Here is a 26438-nt window from a genome sequence, read left to right as displayed (position 1 = left end):
GTTTGACGCCAGATTTCATCCAAGTTCTGGAAGAAACATCCAGCTTCAGCACATATTTTATAACAATCAGTAAGTTTTGCCCCAAACCACACGCCCGTATTTGTGTCAAGAGTAAACTGATTATTAAAAGCTTCTTTTAGCAGATAATTTAATTTCTTAGCTGCTAGAAATGCTCTACATTCACAGATTTTCATCTGTCAGATTAATATTAAAAATTCCTGTATGCCAGTGTAGGAGTCTCAATGTTTTTCAGCTAGCTATCACTTAAGGTTCCTCTGTGCAAGCAAGAACTCCACCTCCTCCCTTAAAACTCAATGGTAAAAGACAATTAAGAAAAGAAAGATGTTTTTAAAATCACAAAGATATTTTGAGCTGTTCCAGCAGCTATGTTTTAGAGAATCATAAGCCACTTAATACTGGTTTTCCAAATAATACTGCTTTAACTTTCCAAGTACAGAACAAGCAATATAAAAGCAGGCCAGCTACTCTACTTTGTAAGCAACATCTACCTTTTCTCTCTTTACAGCAGACAGTTTTATTATTGGCAACAGAAAGTGCCAGTGTTACATTAACTTCTAAACCACGGAATCATAACAGCCCAGATATCTAAAGATTGCCTCTCTTGCTCAGCAACTCCAGACAACATAAGAATACAGATTAGTCCTATTAGTAGGAAAATTCTGATTGAAAAAGGACTTTGAGATGAAATCAAAATGCTTAAATATGCTACAGAAAAATAATTTACTCACATTCAATGTGCACAAGTGAAGTAATGTGCCCTAATCTACTTACTCCCAGGCACATTCCCCAAAGACATCCTGTAATTGAAATTACGTAATACTGTGGAACACTTTGATGACATTTCATTAGAATCAAAATTAATAGTAAAATGCATCTTCTCTACAAAGCAAGGTTGTCAGTTCTTGAGTCCAACCATCAACTAGAGGCAAATGTTTAAGAAACAAAGAACTACAGTAATTTCAATAATTTCCTATAGTTTTAAGTGAATTACATAGGCTTTTGACACACAGAGCACGTAATATGTTATTAACTACAATGTTTATAAAAGTTGCTGCTAACTACTATATGCCCTGCACAAGTCATTTAGGCTTATCTTCATCTCTGCCACTGTATTTTTTTAACACTATAAAAGTCTTACATGAAGTTCCAATGATTTCAAACTCAGGTCAGCAAATGCATCTCCAAGTTGCCTTTGGGTATGTACCATCTGGAAGAGCTGCGTGGACAGCGTCTGTGCCAGTCTCAAGATATGTTCATATTTTTTTTTGTTATCTCTCAATATATCAATTTGAGCTTCTAGTTCCAGATCTACTGTTCTTGAGCCACGGCCCAGTTTTTCAGAGATGATCTGACGTGTACACTGCAGAGAAAATATTAAATTATAAAGAATCAAGTATATTCAAGACAACACAGCATACACCCATTTTCAGCTTCAAGGGACGTATAATTACACACAAATTCTTTCACAATCACCCCTCCCAATATAAGTTTGCACAACAAACTGAAAAAACAACACACTCTTTAGAAGTTTATCAGGACTCAGCAAGAACAGTTGGACAAGTCTCAACTCCTACTAAGATGAATATTCAAGTTAGCAAATCAAGAGCATAACTAATTGTTTCTCAAGTAAAAAAACACTTATCTCTTTATAGGTTTGGTGAATCTCATTAAGTTAAAAGAAGCATTTTAGCCTACTGCATTGAAGTCAGTTAATAGGAGCATTACTATTCTGCATAAAAATATCTAGTTAGTAATCTTTTGGGCTTTGTCTACCAATTATCCAATTCCAGAACATCCATGCTGTGCTTTCCAAAAATGTTATTTTTGAGTATTTTTTAGGGGGGAAGTCACAAGGTGGTGGTTTTCAGCACGTTTTTGAAAGCTGACTAGAAAACTGGCAGCTCCTACTAAGAAATACACAAAAGTATTAAAACGCACTTCTTATTTACAAGTCTATAAAATGGAGATGATTGTCTCAGAAAGACTTCCTTTTCCGTCATAAGTCAAATTCTTAGAAATTCGCAGTTCACTAACACAGTGAGCAGAAAATGTGCTCTTATAAGGCCATAGACACTTTCACCCTGTGTATGGCTGTGACAGAACAGGCTGCTACCACATTCCACTTATCTGTGACCTCTGCCAGAGATTGAAGCCCAGCTTGGCAGCGAGCCTCCCAAGACGCACACTGGGGTTTCCCTTGACTGAGACACAGAGAAGCCTTTTGCAAAGCAGATGTGTGGCAAAGCCATACAATTTCTCTATGAAAAGCAGGAATTATTTACTGCTATAGTAAGTTACTCGAAGTTAATCTGTGGTCCCAAGAGGTGAAGAGATAATCAATATAAACAAACTAAAAATTATGGCAGAAACAAAAATTACAAGGAAATAAACTTAGTAGTCAAGGCCACAACTACTCTGAAAGGACTTAAACTAAGTGCAAAGTTGCTATTTTTTTTTTGTGAAATAATGCCCAAGCCTACCTTATATTATACTCCCCAAATACACTACCAGCACTGGATTTCCCAGGTTTCCCAGTTCAAGGACTTTTGTTTATTCCAGTCTCATGTCCAGAGGAGACACACATTTAACCTGCTAGAACTTTTATGTCCTTTCTAAATGTAATAGATGAACACAGGAAAGACACAAGAATGATCAAGCAGAACAAGCTAGTCATGACTCATAAGCTTTAGGTCAGAAGGTACAGACTATTTGGGCTACTTAATTAGATTCAACTAATTCACAAGAAAAAGCACAGCTAATCTAGGTGATATTTGTCTGTCAAGCATCAGAAATTTGGGAGAGCATAACAAATTGTAACATAGAATACATGTTTACCACCAAAGTCTCCAACAGAAATTGCAAAATACAGCTTAGCAATACGTGTGCTCAAAGCATAAATAAACCTTTCACTAAGAACTATGGAAGTAATGGCCAAATTTTGGCTATTTTGCAAAAAAGCTGAGGCACACACATGCACACCTCCATGGAAATGCAGGAGAAAAATCTGAATCATGGAAGGCAACATTTCTGGAAGAAAGAATAAATTACAAATGAAGACATTATTTTCAACCAAGGGGTATTTGCTTCAGAAGTTACAGCAAAACACCTAAAAATGGCCAGCAGTGACAAATTAGGAAAAATCAGTAATTGGAAAGACATACACTGCATACTTTGTTAAACTCAGATGTAGTGAAAGATAAAGAAGATGCCCCTATCTGTTTTGAATTACTCCGGTTCTAAGCAGACTAGTACGAACACACAAGTTCCTGTATAGTCTCACTAGCAAACAAAGAAAATTCCACACATTAATTCCACTGTGCTTTGTTCTAAAAGTATCTATAAAGAAAACTGTTATGAATAAGACCATGTTACTCAAAATGAAGTCACCCAATGCAAAGCTTAAGAAAAACAACTCAAAGAAAAAGACCCCCACCAAAATACATTTAAGAGAAATATACTTTAAATTGCATATGTTGAAAATGAACAGAGACACTACTGGGCATGTCTCAGAAATAAAGGTTCCACTAACTGCCCACTCCTAGAGAGGTTTGTAAAACAGGCTTGCTTTTTTTTCCCCCTCAAAGTTTAGGAAGTTGTATGAAAAAGATAAGCTTTTTGTTAGAATTACTGAAAGTCAAGAAGACTCATGACTTTCCTGTGCCTAAATCTTGTTGCTAAACTGAAAACCTCTTTCTCATCCAAAGGGGAAGGGTGGGGCAGAAAAAAGAACAGAAAAAGATCTTGTCAGTAGACTAAGGAAAGAAGGGCAATTTCTTTTGACACTAACTCATGATTACTAGGGAGCATACAACTGGGAAGAGTGACAGGGGACAACAGTTGCAAAGGCATTCACAGATGGGAATGGCTTCTGAGCATATCCAATAATTTAGATTTCACAACTCCTGATACAGACACCATGGCATAGGAACTACTCATACAAAATTCCTAAAGAACTTCCTAACATCAAGTTTCACCACTAACTCCACTTGTAGATTAATGTCTGGTACATTGAATAGCAGGGATATTAATCTCAGTGCTGACTTCCTCCTAACCATTTACTCCTGCCCTTTATTTCTTCATCTTCTAACCTATGAACAATTAGCTATTATGAGATAAGGAGGAGACTTCTTCCCATGATCTTCCTGATGGAAAGCACTATGTCCACAAACTTAAATACTGTCCTTAACCATATTAAATATGCATTTTGTACATAGTCTACTTATGAAGTGCTTTCAAATGTATGGCATCTCCAGGTCCATTTCCGTAATACTCCCTCAACTCAAAATGAATTCATAAGGTCTCTGAACAATACTCTTCCTCCAAAAAAGAGCATACAAGAAGTCAATATGAGATTCTAGACAGACCACAATTGCCATATCTCCTTGGGCATGTTTGGGAATAGATTTCAAGAAAACATTCATTTACTTTTCTGAAAGTGCTAGTCTTTGTTTGCTATGCCATAAATGGTGGGATTCTGAAATTGAGGGAGAGGGAGGCTTAAGCCACGAAAGGAATCTAAAAATCCAGACTTCGCAAAGACTACAGCCAAAGACAAAATGCTCTGAACAAGGATCCAAGACCACTTTTCCCAACATTTTTCACTACTCCTCTGGTTGTTGGTTCATGTCAGTGAGTTTAGAATCATTTTGCAGTTGAAAGAGACACTGGGAGACTTTTTTGTTTTTTTTTTTTCTAAATCAAGGTACCAAAAAGAGAGAATAAGGTCAAGTCCTGTCCCATTTAGTTGTGGTATAAGAGCTTCGATCCCAAGAGTCAACATTCAACAGACAAGAGAATTTTAAAGAAAGGCTTCTGCTGAATAGCACGTATTCCAATTGGACCACAGCACACTCCAGAGCAGCTGAATCACAGAATAGGTCAGGTTGGAAGGGACCAACCACAGTGAGTCATCTGGTCCAACCTCCCTGCTCAAGCATGGTCACCGTAGAGCACAGGGCACTGTGGAACTTCCTGCACATCAGTTTCTGACCACTGCCTCTTGTCCTATTGCTTGGCACCACCAAGAAGAGCCTGGCTCCATCCTCTTGACACCCTTCCTTCAGATACTTATAGACACTGATGAGGTCCTCTCTCAGTTGTCTCGAGGCTGAACAGACCCAGCTCCCTTTCCTTTGTAAGAGGGATGCACCAATCCCTTAATCATCTTTGTTGCTCTCCATGGGACACACTCCAGGAGCTCCGTATCTCTCTTGTACCGAGAAGCCCAGAACTGGACACAGCACTCCAGTGGGGCAGGATCAGCTCCCCCTGACCTGTTGGCAGTGCTCTTCCTAATGTACCCCAGGATACCGCTGGCCTGCAACTTCTGCAGTTGCTACGAAATTTAGATGACAAGAAAAGTAGAAAACCTAGAAGCCATTTAATTAGACATTAAAAAAAGGAAACTTCTGATTCTAACAGAAAGACGGCATAAACATTTATTAGTGGGTAGAATGTCTCCATCTCTGCTTCCCATTCTCACTGGGGAAAAAGTCCTTATCCAGACTTAAAGATCACTGGAGGGATTCAGACTTTCTTTTCCACAGATTCTCCATTTCTTCATGGTTTGATACAGATCTGACTGATGCACAAACCACCTCTCCACAACTCTGTCATTTAAGTTGCAGGCATAACAAAAAGCTGTTTTTCAAAATTTGTCTTTGTTTAAAACTCTTGACAGGAATATATTCCCTGACAATTGCTCCTTATCTTATGGCTTTTTAATGAGAGTCACTTCTGGTAAACTGGTGTGCTTTAAGAACCTTTTCATTATTCTTATGTTATTGTTTTAATTTCATCAAATCCCAAATGATCACAAAGCAGCAGCATATAAAACACACATGAATTTAAACAACAACTACAACACTAACAAAAAACAAACAGCCAAGACAGAACATCAGAACAGCAGTTAAGATATACGGAACTTGTAAATGGGCCTGACCAAGTTTTCATCTCAGCTAAAATTTTATTGTATTAGCAATCAACTCAAAAATGGTAAAAAGATTTAATTGCAAGCTTTAGTGCTGAAATCTGTACATTCTGAATGATGAAGGGGACATTAGAAACAGAACATCCTTTATCTTGCTAAATCAGTAACACCTATGAAAGATTTTCCACTTAAAACTAGGGATTTAAAAAGGCTAACAAAGAACGCTACCCTTGAAAGAAAACTAAACCCTCCCTACACATTCTTGCTTATGCTCACTACAACAACAGATGACTTTGATACAGCTCTGGTCCTACCTAGTAGCAAACTCATTTCTAGAATACATACATACACACACACAAATACATGGCTTGCATACCTTGTAAGTGTTTAGGCTCCACTTTCTCACCAATTCCAGTTTCTCCATCGCTGGATTCTTTACTTCATCTGCTAACACAACAGGCCCACTCTTCTGCTGAGCCCTGCTCCCTGTGTCAGACAAAGCAAAGGCCTTGGATTTGGGGTTTTTGTTTGGTTTTTTTATAAAGGATTAATAGGAGGTATGTAAGATTTGTGCAAAAGCAGAGCAAGGTGACAGTATGAACTGAAGATGAATAAGCAGATCTCAAAATCACTTCCAGAAAGAAAGACTTATTTTAAAACTGATATAAAACATATTTTATATCCCAGTATTTCTTGTAGTAATAGGCTGCACAAAGCTTACTGAATGCATGTCTTACTAACCAACCTTAAAACAGCTTTTGAGACACTTATTACTTAAGCTATGTTTTAAACCTCCAACAGCTGAACATCCTGTTGGATTTAGCCATTCTAAAAGTCTGTTTACAACCTGCAGGCCATTAAATGAAAATTATTGGCATATAAAAACTGTTGTCCCAAAGTACAGGGTTTTTTTAATCTTTTCCAGTGAGCACCATCCTTTCCAGAAGTTGCGTTCAATCAATATCTTACTTATTTCAATTTTATTAGCTCATTGTATTAGGAACAATTAATTCTACAAACCACCAGTATGGAAGTATCAACAAAGAGCAGATTTAAAGCAACATATTAAAATATCCAGGGCCAATCACTACACATAAATTGCCCTTACTCAGCATTTTCAAGCTAGTATGAGATATCGTGAATTCTATGTTTCAGTTTTGCAAAAGTAATTCCTAGTGTACTAAATACTAGAAACTGCTAAAAATAGTAACTTTTAAGCAACATTTTATTTTTTCATGTACAATTCTGACTACTCCCAACTCTAATCCCTACTGCTACTTACAGTCACCTTAGCCTTGCCAAGTTATTTTTGTAAGCAAGATTTTGGAAAAAAGTCTATACAGATGCCTCAAGATACTCCTTTAGCATCCTACTATGTTCTTTACATCTTCAAAATGCTGTGCAAACATAAAGTAACTAACCCTCTCAACACCCTTATGAGGCCACTGAGCAAGTTTTCTCCTTTTATACAGGAGGAAACAGACTAAGATGTTAAGTAATTTGCCCAGAGGCACAAAATGAGTCAAGTGGCAAAGCCTAGTTTGGGTGTTGTGAATTCCTAATGGCTGCCTCCATAGTCTAGTTGATTGGAATATGTGATCATTTTGGCAAAAAAATCCAAAAGTTTCAGTTTTAACCTAAATAAAAGATTTTGGTCTCTTCTATTTCAGTTGGTTTTTAACTGTTATTATTAATATTTGGTAGTTATATTTCTAATTTTACAGAGTAAAAGCAGCTGACAGAGAGGAAAGCAGAGGTTACTTTGTGAACTGTTAAAAGTCAGAAATGAGAGCCATCAAAAAACCCCAGAAGTTGAATTTCCAACTAATAGTAAATCAAATTATTAGAGATGTGGAGGGGTTAGTACATTGTCAGCAGAGACGAGGGCGTTATCCACTCAGTGCTTTGATACCTGTGGGAATAATTAAATCACAACCTTGTCCAGCCAGTCTGCTAGCTGCTGCACTGCTAGGAGATATAACAGATGATTTGGGTGATGCTGAGGAACCTGAAAAGGGGACATTTAACCATGAAAATCCATCATCTTCCCATAGAAATCAACGCACACTTTTACACAGACATGGGGTTTTTTTTCAAAACAAAGAAACATTTGCTTCAGCAACAACAGAAGCATCCACAGAAAAGGTGCTGTAATTTCTGATGGAAATGCTTTTTAAGAGGTGCAGCTGTCCATGTGAACTATGCCAAGTTTTCATGATTTAATCTTTTTCTCTGCATCATGATGACGATTTTTTTTTTCTGTAAGAGTAATCAAAGCACAACTGACAGCTTCATCAGTAAAGTACATACCATAAACAGAAATTCCATGTACGATTGTTATATACAGTTTCTACAGCTGAAACATCCTTTTTTAGGTCCAGGTAGATTTGACTCTGCGCTGTCACTGAATGGTACTCAAAGCATTAAGAGGTGAAGTAAGCTCTGAAATCTCAGCCAGCTTCAGATACACTTCAGTGACATTGACTCTTTAGTCAGTGTAAACACGCAGCAGTAAGTTATACTGAAGATCATAGGAGTCATTAGCTGTGGAAGTGTGTAAGCTCATTCTCAAAAGAAAGATTTTACATCACTTGCTTTTTCTCTTAAAAAAACTCAACCAAACAAAACCCAACTAACTTTAAATGACATGCACTCTGTGTGTTCTCTAAGCTGTTTTAGGATTATGCTTTTCAGAGCTTTGCCACTCTATCATAACAGATAAATTTGAAGTGGCATCCTTATGAAATTTTCAGGATTTAAAAACCAGCCAAACAAATTAGCTTTTTCTCTGTAGTGATGAGTGACCCCTGTACTGGGGGGGAACTTTTATTACTTTTGCTGAAAAATTCCAATGTACTTCAGGGCTAACAGTGTAATAACGAGAGGAAAGGAAATCAAACCTGAACATTAGTGGTTTCAACAAAATTTAGTTATCAGGAACACCAAAACACCACTCAAAGTAACTGGATCAACAATTAGCTTTTGTCTTTTACACATACTACAGAGCACTACTAACATGGGGTTAAGTAAATCCAATGATTTGGATCCAACTGCACAGAAAAATGAGACAAAGACAGCTCACTTGCTGTGTTCTCCTGTAGCAATACATTGCATAAGAGCTGCAATTGGATTCATCCAGGCGTAGAAGTTTGACTGCAAGATCCTGCTAAAGGCCTCAAGACTGAATCATTTCAGCAAGCGAGCCAAGACAAGCAGTTAAAAAATCCTTATCATTTGACAGAGTATTAATGCAGCCTTATGCATGCTTCATCATTCAACATCTCCCAAATCCTAAAAGCCCTTCCCCTCCAGTATTGTCTACTCTGCATTCAAAAATGAAGCCCTAGTAGAGGCACTAAAACAGAATTTTTAGAAATAGGGCAATCATTCAGGTTTTGTCCATACTTTCACAGGAAGTCCTAGGTTTTATCACTTCTCTCTGTCTGATTTTATTAGAACATCAGGAAAAATCTGAAGAAAATATCCTTGGAGGGAAACTATGACATCCAAAGTGTCCAAAGCTCATAATTTGTATACAAAAATTTTCACAGAACATTTGCATTTCAAACATATTAGAGTAGCTTTAAACGCATATTATACACATTTCCCTTATAGGCTAATGCACTTAACAGCTGCAACAGTTATCCTGCTAATACAATATAAAAAGGCAAAAATGGTGAGCAGTTTGCCATCTGCCCAGTTTTTAGCTAGATATTTTGCTAATTTCAAAGCTAAAGAAACATAACATTCACTTTGTAATATATGTAATGTACAGCATATAAATCACTGTTTTCCTAAGCAAAGAATTTCACCAAACAGGAAATGAAGGAAAATGAAAATTAAATCTATGACTACAAAGAGACTGATTTTCACAGCTATGCATTTGAGATAATTTCCAACCTTTCAAATTCAGAAACTGTCAAAGCTACATAATTCATCAAATATCATTTGCACATACTGTATTATGGTATTCTATTGCTTTTTGACAGATAGGAAACACTGACATTATTGGCTTGTTTATCACTTTGTATTTCTCATTGTTTGATACCAGCTTAGACTCTCTAAGGCATACATTAATACAACAAAGAAGAATTCCACCTAATAATTTGCTCTAGGTAAGTGAAGAAAAATAACTCTCCAGTTATGTTTCAAATCAGAATAACACCCTGCAAAATTTAAAGAAAACTTCTACACAATGTAACAGTACAATTCTTCAGCCTGACAGCAGTTCAAGGTGCTCAAGGACCTCCCTTCTTGTAAATGCATACCAATTTAACACTAAGTAGTTTCCTCTAGTCCCTTGACTGATACTGCAAGTGTAGCATATATTCTGTATTTTAACAACCCAGCTACCAGAGATGATAAACTGGTTGTCACTAATGCAAATCTCAATGTGTACATTTACACCAAACTGCTCAAAGCAGCTACAGAACATTGTGTTCCTGACCATGCAAAAACATGCCTAAAGATTTTAAACTGAGAAATACAAAAAAGCATTTACCTTTACTTGGAAATGGTCCTGCCTCAACAACTCCCTCTTTGGCACTGTCAAAGCCACGAGATGTTATTTTGGTTTCAGAAAGTCCAAGTCCAACTGGTAACGAATATTTCAAGTCCTTGAAAATATTTGAATAAAAAAAGAAAGTTAATGTTAAAAAAAAATAATTAAAGTGACTCAAAAGTATTAAAATGCAATTTCAGCAGCTCTCAGACAAGCAATTCAGTCTTTAGCCTGGAATGTCCTCGTTGGTGTCACAGCATTCTACTGCTACACAAATAAAACATAAATGAAAGAGAAACACTGTAAGTATAGCCTGAGTATGTATTCTAGACTTTTTTGTTATATTGATGAACAACTAGAATACCATCTCTTAGAGCAGCAGTTACCAAAACCGTGGCCTGAAACATCATGTTATATGGTCTGAAGCTGGTCCAAGCAAGCATATCAGTTTAATAAAGCTTCCAGTTAAAAACTGGACTGACAGGGGTGCAGAATGATCTAAGACTATCAAGCAGACAACATCTTAAAAACCAAAAATGTGGAAGCAATTATCATAATGTTAAAGATTAAAAAAAAAAAAAAAATCACTCTAAGCAAGAAATAGCTTTAAAAATCATAGCATCCTTATTTTTTATAAATAGCACATGAAATCTTTTTAATATTTGACACGGGAGAAACATCTGGAAAGGCATCACTTCAACAGCTTCCTTTTGAGCCTACATCACAAGTGCTCACAGCATAAAGCTGCCATTTACTTCTGATTGCTTTTGAAAGTCATTGATTTAAAATTGCTTAAGATCGCCTTGTTTAACTTTGGAGAACTAGATTAACTACTACAACCAACTTTCAAGCAACTGAAGTCTTCGCTGAAACCCAAAGCAGGCCTATAAATCCATACATCATGAACTATGAATCCATACACCACAATTCACACGCCATCCCCATTGCCCATTTTTGCTGTCTTGCCCAGCTCTACAAATAGCTCCTGCTAAGGTTTCCTGGACTATATTTCCAGCCTTCTGACTGAGGTTTAAGCCTCTGGTGTTACGGAATTATATTTAGTGCTTTAAAATAAGTTCAGGTTTTAAAGCAATTTAAAACCATTAATTCATAAAAGTAAGAAGTGTCTGAAAAACTACTGTGGAAGTGAAAGGAAAACAGTAAAATACAGTTACAAAAATAAAACATGAAGAAATTGGAAAACTGCCAGTGTCTGGAGTCAGGTACTTTTTTGCATCCCCTCTGCTTTCATACAGAGGCAAAAAAGTGGAAAAAGTATAGAGGAGCACTAGTGAAATTTGCACAGAAAAGCTACAGATAGCTTTAAGGTGTAGTAACTGTTTATGATATATGCAATGCTTCTAATTACAAAGAAAACACAACCTTTAAAATCCAATTCATGTTTGACCTATTACTGTAGTTGCTTGATCCACAAACCAGAAGCGGGATAGTGCATAAGAATGGTACTGCCTAGAGGCTCAGATTGTCAATAAGTGGCTTTGGATCACACGATCACATCCCCACAGATTTAGTTAGGTGTCTTTAGTTTAGGATAAACTCCTGGGAAGAGGAAAAAAAGGAAGAGCTACAAACATATGAATGGACAGAGAAATCTTGCTAACGTTAAAAACCCAGGATGTTACTGCAAACAGGGTAACCAAGTCCTACAGTCATATTTTTACTTACATGAACTGGCTAATAATAAAGTATGCCATATTTGTGTATCTAAGGCATTATACAAAAACAAAACAAAAAAACCCCAAGCGCAAAACAAAGAAATCATCCAGCATGAACAACAAATAGTAGTCACGTGCAGAACCTGATCTCACAAATTAAGCATATCGCAACATCGGATACATACTGTTTTCAGTCTTCACAACTGACTTAACACTGGTGCTTCCATTTAAGTACTCGCAGTTGGTGGTACCACGGAAAGCCTTTGCTTCAACTTAGTTTAGCTAATGCACAGAGTCCATTTAACTCAAAATGTAGCAAGTCACCAGACGCTGAAAAATTAGAGAGACTTGAAAAAGGATAACTAGATTGCAGAGAAGATGCACTGATTTAACAAAAAGGACATGGCATGAATTATTTTTTTCCTCAAGGCACCTTGGCGCCTTGTAGTTTTCAGAAATATCTAAACCCGTAGCCAAACAAATGTAGACAGCTAACCTGCTTAAGCATGTTTGCAATAGGAATCTAAGCAATCATCTGTATTTAATGTTAAAATGCAGAACATCTGCTTTTTAAAGATAAAAGTTTAGACATAAACTTAAGCAATTGTAGTACTCTGTACATTCAATGTAATTCTAATTTGAAGCTAAACAGAGGCTGGACCAACTGTAATGCTAAATAAACCAGAATATCACAACACATCTTTCTCTTCAATAAAAACTTGGTATTTGGATTATGAAAATTATTAATATCTCCAACTGTCTATATATATACACACCAGGGTGTTTTACATAAATATATGCATATGTGTATGTACACACACATGTATTTGTTCCAAGAGATCTAATTTTTTTCACTGTCAAAAAGGCAAAGTTCAGTCTAAAGAACTGCATTCAAACCTCTTTTTAAACACTTGTTAACGAGTTCAAATATATCCTGATGAAGAACGCCATCCTTGCATAAGAATTTAAAAGAAAGACCTATCATAGCATACATGACCAGAACTGTCATCAAAGTCAGTAACTATCAAAACAATACCTTTTTGTTACTTATAAACATGCAAGTTACTGTTCAGTGGATAAACAGTGCTGCATGTAAACTTCAATTTTTGACATGTCATTCTTACAATTGATTGTGCTTGCCTTTTCTTTTTACAGAAGTGTAGATAAACAAAAAAGCTAGCAAAAAACCCTGTAATCATACTGATCCAGCAATTTATCCCTTCAAAAATTTACAAAGGATAACTTAGGGAGGACAGATTCCCCTACTACAGTAAGGTGATTATATTTTGACAACATACTGCTCTTTTAGCTAAGTGTAAGATTTCTCCCTCTCTTTGTAAAAGGTAAGTCCAAGTCTCTAGAATTGATCAAAATTTGTTGATACATTGCAAAACCACAAATCTGTTAACAGATCACCATTACCAAAAACTAAAGAGAAAGACGCTTCTTTCGTAATTTTCAATTCTATGACATTGTTTATGCAATTATCTTCTAGAAAAAGTATTTCAGTATTGTAACTTCACTGAGACACAGAGCTAGAGGTATAAAAAAACACAGCTCAGAAGTTTCCCAAGGAGTTAAATGCTGGACTACCTATCCCACTCTCAGCCATTTAGCATGCTTAAGGCTCAAAGAAGCAAAGCATGAAATATAGGGACACAGAACAGCTGCACTAACTTAATTAGGTCTGCTCAAGACAGTCCAAACTTAGGTGACACAGAACATTTAAGCCACTTCAACCATTTGTTAAAATCCCATTTTAATTACTTCAAATCACCACATTAAACTAAACATGTTTTAGTCAGGTTAGCCTTATTTACACAACCCTAACAGGGATATTATCAGTCTATTATACAGATCATCTAGAGGTACCAGTATGCATTTTTGACATAGCAATCCTGTCGAGACAGTAGACACAGCAAAGAAGTCACTCAGAACACATGTTCATGAAGGAATGTTGGCTGAATTACAAGACTATTTTCAAAACAATACTTCCCATCCATGCTATCCATATTAATCTAAAATGAAGAAGGGAAAGACCAGAACTGTATTTTCCCCAACAGTAGAAACCAACCTAGCCAAAACTTGCTTATTTTGAAGAAACTTATTTAACTAAGGAGCAACTAAGGAGGTATCACTGTATTAATTTCTTAGTTATGCCAGTCCATTATTAATGCATGACTAAGCATTATCTTCTCCTTAGTACCAGCAGTAGGTTTAACAGAAATGGTTTTACTTGCCTTTACTACCTTGTTTTTAAAACCCCACATCACTAGCTCGTTCAATAAATATATGTGGAGCAACTAAACCGGGACCAATCATATGCTTGTTTATTTTTTAAACTCAGGCCACTATATGCAATTTGATTTAGAAATTTTTTAATGATGGATGACTCCAGTTGCCTTCAGGAAAAATTTGCAACCCATCTTATTGTAAAGTTCACAGTTTAAAGTCCAATGATACAGAAAGCTGTGTATATACACATAACATCTATCCAGTAAGATAGATGGGCTCTGAACTTTAACTTCTTATCCAAAGTCATGCACAAGTACAGCTCCTTGTACATATTCAGCATTTTCTTCTTCTCTTCGCCCTATTACATCACTCAGTTCCTATTTTCCATTAAGCCACTAGATCCTCCAATCAGTTTAAATTCAAGCATAAATACATGTATTCTCCAATACATTGTTCTTCACTCAAAAGACCCCTTCTACCATATCCCTTTTGATTCACCTAACACTGCAATCCAGTTTTAAATTAGTTTCCCTTCTACTCTCATCATTAACATGCATATTTTTGGTTTTTCAGACTGTACGAAGACCACTTGACTTTTTTGTTTTATTTCCTGAAAACAGTTTTCTAGAACTGACACACAGAAATGAATTTTAAATCAGCCTACATTAATTAAACTATAATTACCAAAATCTGACTATGTCAGTGAACCTAGTAAAACCTAAGAGATGAACTCAGATGTTGCAGGCAGAATGTGAGTGACAAGGCTGGTGTCTTTTTTTCAGAAGGCAAAAGACAAAAAAGAATTGACCTTGTCTATTTGTGCAGTCTGGCAATAAAATTACAGAACAAGATACTGAACACGGGCATTCAGATTCATCAGATTCCAGAGCTTATTTCATAATTCTAATAAGATAAATTGAAGACACAATACAGTTGATTTATCTTTTGCAGCCTGAAGTTTATTACTGGTATTATATACATGTTTAACAATGATTTTGTTCCCATAAGAGTACAGTAAGATCCATGAAAAAGAGTCTATGCTGAAGTTAAAAGGAAACAATTGAAACAACCAATTCAGAGACTCAAACTGATATGAATGTCATATAGATTTTATACAATAGTTTAAATGTAACAAATCACTTAAAGCTGCTTGAGTATCTTTACAGGCAGACCAAACAGTTTTCTGAAAAATTAAATTTAATCCTATGCAGCTTTCACACTGTATGCCGTGTTATTGAATATAGAAATAGAAAATAGAAATAATATACTTCCTCACTCCTTCCTACAAATCTCAGCTCTCAATCCCCACAGTGACATTAAAACACCAATGTGCTAATCACATAATTATAACAGCATGGCAGGAAAACTAGAAGTCAGGGATAAGTGAAACAAAAACGTGAATTATATAAACCAGTAATACTCAAATATTCACAAACCGTTCTATACACCAAGTTCTTAAAGCTTAAGTGAGTTCCAACAGAGCTCAGAGAGCTGGAAAGCACTGGGTCAAGCTTTTTCTTAATGAAAGAACATTAGATATTTGATCCAATGATGACTGAAGCTACAGCTTTTTTTAGTTAAAGAGTTTCCATCCATCATACAGGCAGGACAAAACTTGTTGGAATTCCACGGGCATGTTTTATTATAGAATTAGAATGTAGCAGCATATTTCTGAATGAGATTTTACAGGTAGGAAAACATTTATTTAAGTTACCTTGTATGTATGCTTTATACCAAGAAGATGCATCAATTTGTGCTATATCACATTCCCACAAGATTGGAACTAACATGCTTCCTTCTGAAATGACATTGTGACAATCTATGCTGTCTGATGTTCTGCAAAACTAAAGGAGGAGTCTTTTCTTCAAAGGAGGAGCAACACTGCACTGCCTTGCAAAAATTAAATACTTCTCACGCTTGAGTGCATACTAATACTGCATTTGCTGAAAAATAAATGTGCACTTTCAAGCCTGAGCAGCCTGAGGTCAGATGGAAGTGCTAACTAGAACATGAGTCTAGAGGAAAGTGTAGTGTTGTCATTAAAGAAATCTAAGAAAAAGGTTGTACAACTACCTCTTTACTCAGTCTATCAAAAACATACAATCTAAGCTGCTCAAGTCTTCATCGCAAAATAGCTGTAGAAGACAAAAAAATACAGAATAAATGGTATTTTATTGTTTACATTCTGAATTGTAAAACACCTAGATGAACATGTACCTGATTATAAAAATAAAAAAGCAGGAAGCCAAAATAACCTTGTTCTCCAGCTCCTAAAGAAGGTGCAATCAATATCAGTATATTGGAATTTGAGTGCTCTAAACTCTACTGTGGTCACATACTCTTACCAAGCACTGTGATAACAATTCAAATTAAAATAGTCGTGGTTTCCTGCCCCTTTCTTAAGCAACCTCATAAAAATAAGTACTTGGCTTGTCATTTCTGTAAGTTGATAGGAAAAATGACCCCTGAAAACTCAGCAGAGAAATTTTGTGGTGCAATGCATATATTGCTTTAAGTTAAAAAAAAAATTATCTGGCAAGGAAAAAAAGAGAAAGCACAGCATTAAGCATTAGAAATAACAAACATGAATCAAGATGAATAGAAGACTAAATACTAGAATTCAAGACTACCAGATTAGTAAACAGACCTAGATGTTAATTCCAAGAAGTTTGTTTTCTTTGTTTTGTTTATAAGAAGTCCTGTTTATCACATACTCTGAGTTTAGGTCACACATGCGGGTGTTAACTTGTATAAGACAGTTCAAAAAAATAATTGAAGTGCACTTCTTCATTGATCTCAGAATAAGCACTGAGAAATAATTACAGCAACAAGTTCAACTTTGCTTGCATAGTGTAAGTTTTCTGCAATTTGACCAAATATCTGACCCACTTTTGTGGAAGTAGAAGTTTCAAAATATAGTTGACTTCAAGCCAACAAAATCATTAGCATGCGAGCAAAAACCTACTCCAAGTTTTTTTAATATATATATATATATATGGTCATAGACAGAAACTACCTTAAAATTTCACCTTTACATTTCGACTGAACAGGAGTGCAGGTTCCACTTGCTGTCCGTAAGTATTGCATGCACTACACTGAAGAAGCAACCGTAATGTAAGGAAAAGGTAACTTCGACAGCAGTCAAGTCACAGCAGCAGTAGCTTAAAAATAGTAAATCTGTTTCTCTACTTCGAGGTGAACCCAAATTCATTACTACTTCAAGATACATTTCCTAATGTCCACTTAGGCATATGTACATCTTTATAGAAATGTAGTTTTAATTTTATTTCATTAGATACTGTCCCAATTTTTACATTATGCTACTGATAGAGCTTAGTTGAATGACAAATCTTAAGAAACATAACCCTTCCCTCATTACAGTGCTATTCATAAAAAAAATCCCCATACATCAGAAGCAGAAAAAATGCCCAGTAACAAGTGCAGTATTTTTAATATGAATGCATTTCCATCTCATGAAGTTTTACACTTTTTTTTACAGCCATGCTCACTATACAGCTACCCTACAATCATAGTCAAATGGTCTCAGATCTTGTTTTCACGATATATTTTATTTTTTTTATTTCTTAAAATACACATTTATACACATTTAAATAGAATATTTATAATTAAAATTATACATGTTTTAAACCATAATTTTAGTAAATATATTTAAATGCCATTTTTCTGTCTTATGAATAAAATTCCTGGATTAAAAATCAGTACTCTCAAGGCTCAGAATCAATAATTAGAAATGCATACACTTGATTGCATACTACAGAGTACCCAGTACTTTACACCTTTTAGCATTCAGGAAAAAAAAATCATTACTAATATACCTTGCACTGCAATGTGCAGTATGTGCTTTGTTTTTTTTTTAGTCAACTTTAACAATAATTTATCATCTTTGAAGGCCTTTTTACATTAAAGTAAAAATAGAAGACAAAATTAGGCAAATTCTTATTGTATCAATATTCGGCATGTATATGTAATTTGGTTTTGAACTTATAAGGGTTGTCCCCTCTAATCAGCATTTTAGTAGGACAGAATAAAATGTTGAAGTTCTGCTAAGCATTCATTTTAAAAATAATCCTGCAGTGCAAGTCAGTATGGGACTGTTAAAACTCAGAGATTTCCTTAAAATCTAAGTCTCAGCAGATGTCAAATAAACGTGGACAATTAACTAGTCTTCGTATTTCCAAATGAAAATCAAAGAAAAAGAAAAGAAACCCAACCCCGAATTCCATAAGCTGTACCATGGCGCTCTCTGCTGGATGTCTGAACGCAAGGGAAACTGATCCATACGAATCAAGGTTAGGGGAAGGAATCAAAATTTGCCACGGTTAACATGTCTTTTATACAAAAAAGATTATTACAATGTGTGATGACACTATGCTATGTCAACTTTAACAATGATCTATGAGCTTCAAAGGAGTTTTTCCATTAAACCTCCAGAAAACCTCAAGTGAAGTCTGGTACGCCCTGCATTGTAACTTCAGCATTTCTGATAATGATACTTCGGCAGACAGCGAAGAAAATTCTTACCCTGTTAAAGCTGTGCTCATGAGAATCTTCCAGCTGTCCATTGCTAGTCACAGGAATTTCTGCTGCTGAATTTTTGGGAGACTCCTGAGCCATTGCACTTTCCTACAGTATAAGAAGAAACAGGTGATTTGTCTTAAATATCCAGTGAGTAATCCCTATGAAAACAGTTGACTTTATTTCAAACTCCTATTGGAAATATTCTGATATACTCGGTCTGCATACATTTGTTTAATCACATCCCCAAATCACAGTTACACATTAGCACAGCTCAGTCAGAAGTAACTTAAAGATCTAAGAGAAAAGAAACACTAAAATTTAGCTCACTGATATTGGGGGAGTAAGACACAAATGAGGCGTGGGGCCAGACAAATGTTTTCCATGCACACTTGAGCCTTAGTTTCTGTGTCTCAAACTATAAAAAAGGTGAGCTTAGCTAAAAAAAATTGTACTAGCTATAAACAGCAATAAATACTAGAAAAGTGCAGTGAGTTCATGTGTTACAAGAAAAGCTATGATTCCAAACCTTAAAATAGTTTAAGTTGCTTCTTATTTAGCCATAACATAGTGCCACCTTCTGACTAAAGTGTTGGTATGCAACTCTTATGCAGTCAACAGCAGCACACTTGGAAGTGAAATGCAGAAGCACTGAAAGAACTCAAAAGCACCAACGGAATTCAAGAATCAAAGTTACTTTCAAATGCAGTTGCATCATGAACAGTAGCAGCAGCTGTGAAACTACTGATTTCAAAAATGACCTAAGGTATAACCTAGAAGAGACATTCCCAGGAGAACCGCACATCATTTACAAGCACCTGAAGGGAGAATGGCACCCTAACACTCTCCAAAATGAAGAGACACTGAAAATTTCATCCCTTTCAAAAAGCTACTCCTACCTCTGCAAGGCAGCTTCATTAGTCATCTAAAGTGTAAACAGTAGAAAAATCAACACACAACCAAGGCAGTGTTTGTTCAATTACTTACATAAAAGTTGTCTGAAGTCTTCAAACCAGCCCATGCACTTGTGCAAGACTGGCAAGACAAGGTATACCATCAACAGGTACTTGAGAATAGGTACCTTTCTTCCCTTAAAGCTCCTAAATCATCAAACCAAACTAGTTCTTTTCAGTCTAAGGGTCAGGAAGAGAACCAGCCTGAGACAAGGCTGAAGTACCAGCAGCTTCTCCAACCACCCATGAAGCTTTACAGGATAACAATGTAACACAAAGATTTTACTGGTACTTACTGAGCATCACCTACATCATTCTAATTTGGCAACATCTTCCGTCATATCCCATTGCTAATATTTCCTCCATTTTCATGTATCAACACTTCATTTACATTAGTGAGATTGATTTCCTCAGTAAGTTTTGAGGCCTCTCAGCTTTTTTCTAACTAGGCACTGTCTGTGGGCTCCAATAAACGTGCTTCTCCAACTCCAGATAGCTTTCAAAGCTTTGCTACCATAACTTCTTCCAAAAAATGTAAATTACTGAGACTTCACCTCAGCTGGTCTTTTGAAGCAGAGGTCACAACTCGAACTTCCTTTGGTATCTATGACAAAATCTGAATGTGTAATAAGCTTCTTCAATTGGCAGCATAAAAATGTCCACCAAGTTCTGAATGAACACTGCCTTTTACCCATGCAGAGAAGAGAAAGAACAAGGAGAGTACCTTGGGAAACAACCCTAAAAACAAAGGGGACCAGGAAGGATGGACACACTTCAAAAAAGAAATCTTGAAGGCGCAGGAGCAGGCCAGCCCTATGTGCTGAAAGGCGAGCCAGTGGGGAAGATCGGCCTGCCTGAACAGGGAGATTTTACAGGAAATTAGGGGGAAAAAGAGAGTCTATCGCCTTTGGAAAAAAGGGTAGGCAACTCACGTAGTGTTTAAGAATGTAGTTAGGTCACGTAGAAAGAAAATTTGAGAGGTAAAAGCACAATTTGAACTTAATCTGGCCACTTCGGTTAAGGACAACAAAAAGTGGTTTTTAAAATACATCGGTAGGAAAAGGAGGGGCAAGGTAAACCTCCATTCTTTGTTGGACACGGAGGGAAACATAGTTGCAAAGATGAGGAGAAGGCTAGGGTAATGAACACCTTCTTTGCCTCAGTTTTCAACAAGACGACAGGTTGTCCTCAGGACAACTGGCTTCCTGGGCTGGTAGACAGCAACCGGGAGCCAAATAGCCCCCCTGTAATCCAGGAGGAAGAAGTTAGTGACCTGCTGAGCCACCTGGATTCTCACAAGCCTATGGGATCAGATGGGATCCATCCTAGGGTGATGAAGAACTGGCAGAAGAGCTCGCCAAGCTGCTCTCTATCATTTATCACCAGTCCTGGCTCACTGGGGAGGTCCCAGATGATTGGAAGGTGGCTAATGTGACACCCACCCACAAGAAGGGCCAGAAGGAAGACCTGGGAAACTACAGGCCTGTCAGCCCAACCTTGGTGCCTGGCAAGGTTATGTGCGATAACACAGCACCTACAGGACGGACAGGGGATCAGACCCAGTCAGCACAGGCTTAGGAAGTGCAGGTCCTGTCTGACCAACCTGATCTCCTTTTATGATCAGGTGACCCACCTGGTGGATGAAGGGAAGGCTGGGGATGTAGTCTACTGGACTTCAGCAAAGCCTTTGACACCATCTCCCACAGCATACTCCTGGAAAAGCTGGCAGTCCAGGTGTACTCTGTGCTGAATTAAGAATTGGCTGGAGGGCCGGGCCCAGAGAGTGGTGGTGAACGGTGCTGCATCCAGCTGGTGGCCGGTCACTAGTGGTGTCCCCCAGAGATCAGTGTTGGACCAGTCCTGTTTAATATCTTTACTGATGATCTGGACAAGGGGATTGAGTCCACCATCAACAAGTCTGCAGATGACACCAAGTTGGGGGAGTGTGTCAATCTGCTGGAGGGTAGGAGGGCTCTGCAGAGGGACCTGAACAGGCTGGATAAATGGGCTGAATCCAGTGGTACGATGTTTAACAAGGCCAAGTGCCAGGTCCTGCACTTTGGCCGCAACAACCCCATGCAGCACTACAGGCTGGGGACAGAGCGGCTGGAGAGCGACCAGGCAGAAAGGGACCTGAGAGTTCTAATGAACAGAAAGCTGAACATGAGCCAGCAGTGTGCCCAGGTGGACAAGGCCAATGGCATCTTGGCCTGTATCAGGAACAGTGTGGCCAACAGGTCCAGGGCAGTGATTCCGCCCCTGTACTCAGCACTGGTTAGGCCGCACCTTGAGTACTGTGTTTGTTCTGGGTCCTTCAGTTTAGGAAGGACACTGAGGGGCTGGAGAGTGTCCAAAGAAGGGCAACGAGGCTGGGACAGGACTCGAGCACAAGTCCTATGAGGAGAGGCTGACGGAGCTGGGGTTGTTCAGCCTGGAGAAGAGGAGGCTCAGGGAAGACTTTATCACTCTCTACAACTACCTGAATGGAGGTTGGAGCAGGGTGGGCAGTGGTCTCTTCTCCCAGGCAACCAGAAGAAGGTCAAGAGGGCACAGTCTTAAACTGTGCCAGGGGAGGTTTCGGTCAGACATGAGAAAGAAATTCTTTACAGAGAGAGTGATCAGATATTGAAATGGGCTGCCCAGGGACGTGGTAGAGTCACCGTCCCTAGAGGTATTTAAGAAGAGACTGGATGTAGCACTGAGTGCCATGGTCTAGTTGACAGGGTCGTGTTGGGTCATGCGTTGGACTCGATGATCTCAGAGGTCTTTCCCAACCTGGTTGATTCTGTGGTTCTGTGACAAGCCACTCTAAGAACCCTGCATATCAACTACAAGCTGTCTAAGTACACCCAAAAAATACCACCTGAGGTGATACATTTCCCCCCTTTGAGGATAAATACTCTCTACAACTAACTTAGTAGAACTGAATTGAATGCTACCCTTTCAAAAATAGTGCTTTATGAAACCTTTCCCTAGAATAAGCAGCTAAACATTTAGGCACAGCTTGTTAAAAAAAAAATCTAAATACAGAGAGAAGAATTTTAAAATCATTTAAGAAAAAGTGTGCTATAAATTCAAGGAAATGGTGACTTCATAACACACTAACTTATCCCATCAATCTCTCTCATTTAAGATCCAGCAAGTATCTTCTTTCAGCACTGGCAAGGAATACCTCCTATGCCATATATTCACATTGGCCTAGCATACCAAATTCTTCACACCGCCCAGTCTTCACCCACAACCAGAGAACAGAACTTTTTTTTTAGGTCATTCTTAATACAACTGAATAAACTCAAACCTTGTAGCCTTTAAGTAAATGAAGATACTGAAGCACACCAAAAGGTCTATGCTTACTTTATAAGTACTTCTAAAACACTAATTTGTTTAATTTCATAAAATATAGAATATCTCAAGTTGGAAAGGACCTATAAGGATCATCAAGTCCAACTCCCTACTCTTCACAGGGAATTGCTACACAACACCACCAGATCAAATGTTCTAGTTATGTATCATATTAGATTTTCATTTAGGAAATCTGCCCAATAGATCAAGCTTCTTAAGCTTGCTCTGAATCTCTCATCTGCTTAAGCTCTAAGACTGCTAGGAACCACACTTCTACTTGACACGGTCAAGTGTGGTATTGTTCAAAGGCTTGGCCTGTCACAGCCACCTGCACAATACGGAAACATTGGCATAGGCTAACACAGATACTTTTGGTCTTCTTTCTGCAAATTATCAGAGAACACAGTGCAAAGGGGAACTCCTGTACTGTCAGAGAATACGTTTTGTTTGGCAGGGATCACAAACAAAAATGCACCTCTAAATTTAACTAAAGGCAAAACAAATACTTGGCTTCGGTGCTTTTCATCAACAGTCTCAAATCACCTTGCAAATATTGACATTGATATATTTTTATACATTTATTCAAAGATATACACACTCAGGCATACGCACGTCTCTAGCAAATACATATATTAAAAAACCAAACTCATCAGCTTCTCTGGACAACTTCTGAAATCTACTACAACCTAGTAGCAATTCACCTATTTTTTTAGGCATTCCTACTTGAGTCAAACTATGTATGTAGTTCAGAAAAAGCAAAAAATTACTTGCTAACTTCAGTTTCACGCTATGTTTGAACTGTAACATAATTTTCCTTTGCTGAAAGGAGGACATTTCACCACTCTACTTTTCCAGTCCCTACTGTGAGCCACACAGTGTCCCACCTCTGAACCACTCACCTGACTGCAGTCACCACACACAACTCACTAACCTGGCAATGGACCTTTTCACCAGGTTAATTTTCCAGTGTCAGTGAGTTGAATCAGTTTGCAGTGAGGTAAGTACCAAAGACGTGAAACGAGCAGCTGAAAAGGGGAAGTGGGATAAGCTGCTAATTTGACTCAGACATAACAAGAAACCACTGCCTGCATTTTAGTCAACAGTTTAAGCTAACACTGTTGTCAAAAAAAGTCCTTGCCCTTTTCCCCAACTCTTCCTCCTATCAGCTTTCACCATTCCTTCACCTCTTCCCTGAGCCAGAGCAATGTATCTGTACAGCAAACAAGATTCCAGAAACACTGCAGGTTAAAAGAAGGTGACCTGTGCTCAAAAAGAGGATGGATAATTTTTCCACTCACATCAGTTCCCCAAAACAGTTCATCACATGGGTCCTACACTTGCACCTATGAAACTGAGGGGGTAATAATGCAATAAGAATATATTGAGAATAAAGGACTGCTCTTGGCCACAGCATCAGCTTACTTTAGCAGTGCAATACCTCAAAATACTTACTCAACTGTAGGCTACTACCAAAAACAAGCAGTCATTTCTCTTTACCTCTGCATGTGTGTTCCTGTAACCTCACACAATCATGGTGAGCTTATTGATCTGAGAGAAAACTAAAGCATCAAACCACAACAGTACTTCTGTTGAAACAGTGAGTATGATTGCTGAATCAAGTGCCCCTTTGGCAAGTGTAACCCACAGCTGGCTTAAACAAGGCAGAAATTGAATCCTCAGAAGAAAAATTATCATATGTAGAAACAGCCTGAAGTAAATCTTAATAAGTTCCTAAATTTGTATTGATGTATTAAGCATGAATGACACAAGCATTACAGAAAAACATGACGCTGAAGATGGACTTTTTATTTAGAAAAAAATAGAATCATCCTTCAGTAACAATCAGTATTTTCTTTGCACGTATCTGTTTACAAATATCAGATTTGGAGATATGCTAAATAGCTGTGGAATCACTATACTGTTTTTCTAAAAGTTTAAAAACAATTAACTGGCATTGAAACTCTAATAGTGATAAAATCAGCATTAGTTTCTTCATTTTTACTCTAGAACAGTCACAAAAATGTTTATTTTTCTGAAACAGCCTCCCAAACACATTCTGATCAGCTAAATAATATTAGGAACCTTAGGAATTTGTTCATAATTTCAAAATGTCACAGACTTCTCCATAAAGAAGGAACAAGCTGTCTCTGCTCCCAAGAAAAAAAAAAATTCACTACTTCAGCAGTAGATAGAATACCTTGTTGTAGTGAGATTACACAGATTGTTGCTTTTCAAATACCAATCCTTTTCCCTCCAGTACTTACACATTTCAGAATCCATGCCTAAATCTATTCAACTTACAAAACAAATACAGCACAGCAACAGACTACTGGCTGAAGCAATCCTTCACTATGAATTAATCAGAATGTTCTTAATAGTGTCTCAAAACCAACCCACCCACTCAAGATGCTGTGCGTGAGCTCGTAGCCCCATACTAATACCACTGTGCTATGTAGAATTTTTGGTAGTCTGAAACTGTTGTTAGGATTGGTTGATTTTACACTTATATAACTATCACCCAATCACCTCAGAGCCAGACTGGACCTCTTCTGCAGCAGGGTGAGACTCATCAAGTGTTGTGGATTCGCTGCTGTGTTCTGACATACCTGAAAACCAAATAGGTTTGGCATGCATTAATTGATGTGAAAGGAGCTGGGCGCTGAACCTCACAGAAACTGAGGCAGGCTTTCAGAAAACACTTCTTTTACAAGTTCTGCTAAACCAAAGTGAAACCTCCTCCCTTTGATGCCTTCAGCTCTCCACAAATCTAACAGAGACTAGGAATACAATCTACTATAAATTTCCACTGCCAAAGCAACCTTCCCCCACACAGACGACTAAGCTTGCAACATAAAACCTAGGAAGTCAAACAAGGTTCTTCAGCTGATGTATACTGTCACCTGCAACAATACACTGACTACCATTGCAAAGATCGCTACTTTGTTTACATGAAACTTATCCAAATATTGCAAGTTTATATTGATGCTAAGCCACTGAAACCTACTAAGCTGCTCAGTCTGTTAAGCCTATTAGAAACAGAATCCCTTTCATTTTAGTCTCAAAAAGATCTCAGCTACGGAGGCAAAGAAAGGCAATGACACTGAGCACATGCACAAGAAATCAGCTCAGTGAGTGTAGTGATCATGGAAGATGAATTACATGCCTAATATAGCTTAAATAAGAAAAGTATCTAAATTCAATTTCAAATAGCTGGTACCTACAGGTGACACCACAATTCACCTAGC

General features: G+C 37.5%; 1 protein-coding gene across 4 annotated transcripts in view; it reads right to left on the bottom strand.

Annotated features, from left to right (window-relative positions):
* Positions 1–6: 6 nt before the first annotated feature.
* Positions 7–26438, bottom strand: part of ARFIP1 (ADP ribosylation factor interacting protein 1) — a 30114-nt gene continuing 3682 nt past the window's right edge. Inside the window, exons 2-7 of one of the 4 annotated variants that reach the window (XM_039379887.1) lie at positions 25720–25799; positions 18905–19006; positions 10452–10566; positions 7863–7958; positions 6327–6436; positions 7–1381 (exon numbers count right to left, since the gene is read on the bottom strand). In XM_039379887.1, coding sequence (XP_039235821.1) covers positions 1145–1381; positions 6327–6436; positions 7863–7958; positions 10452–10566; positions 18905–19006; positions 25720–25797 — 738 coding nt within the window. In that variant the 5' untranslated portion in view covers positions 25798–25799 and the 3' untranslated portion in view covers positions 7–1144. Of the gene's footprint in view, positions 1382–6326; positions 6437–7862; positions 7959–10451; positions 10567–18904; positions 19007–25719; positions 25828–26438 lie in introns of those variants that run through there. The other 3 variants (XM_039379886.1, XM_039379888.1, XM_039379889.1) reach the window with 3 other exon arrangements.

Source organism: Pipra filicauda, unplaced genomic scaffold (assembly GCF_003945595.2).
Source record: "Pipra filicauda isolate LSUMZ 115617 unplaced genomic scaffold, ASM394559v2 scaffold17_size4572894_pilon, whole genome shotgun sequence".
NCBI lineage: Eukaryota > Metazoa > Chordata > Aves > Passeriformes > Pipridae > Pipra > Pipra filicauda.
This window is presented reverse-complemented; position numbering and strand designations above follow the sequence as displayed.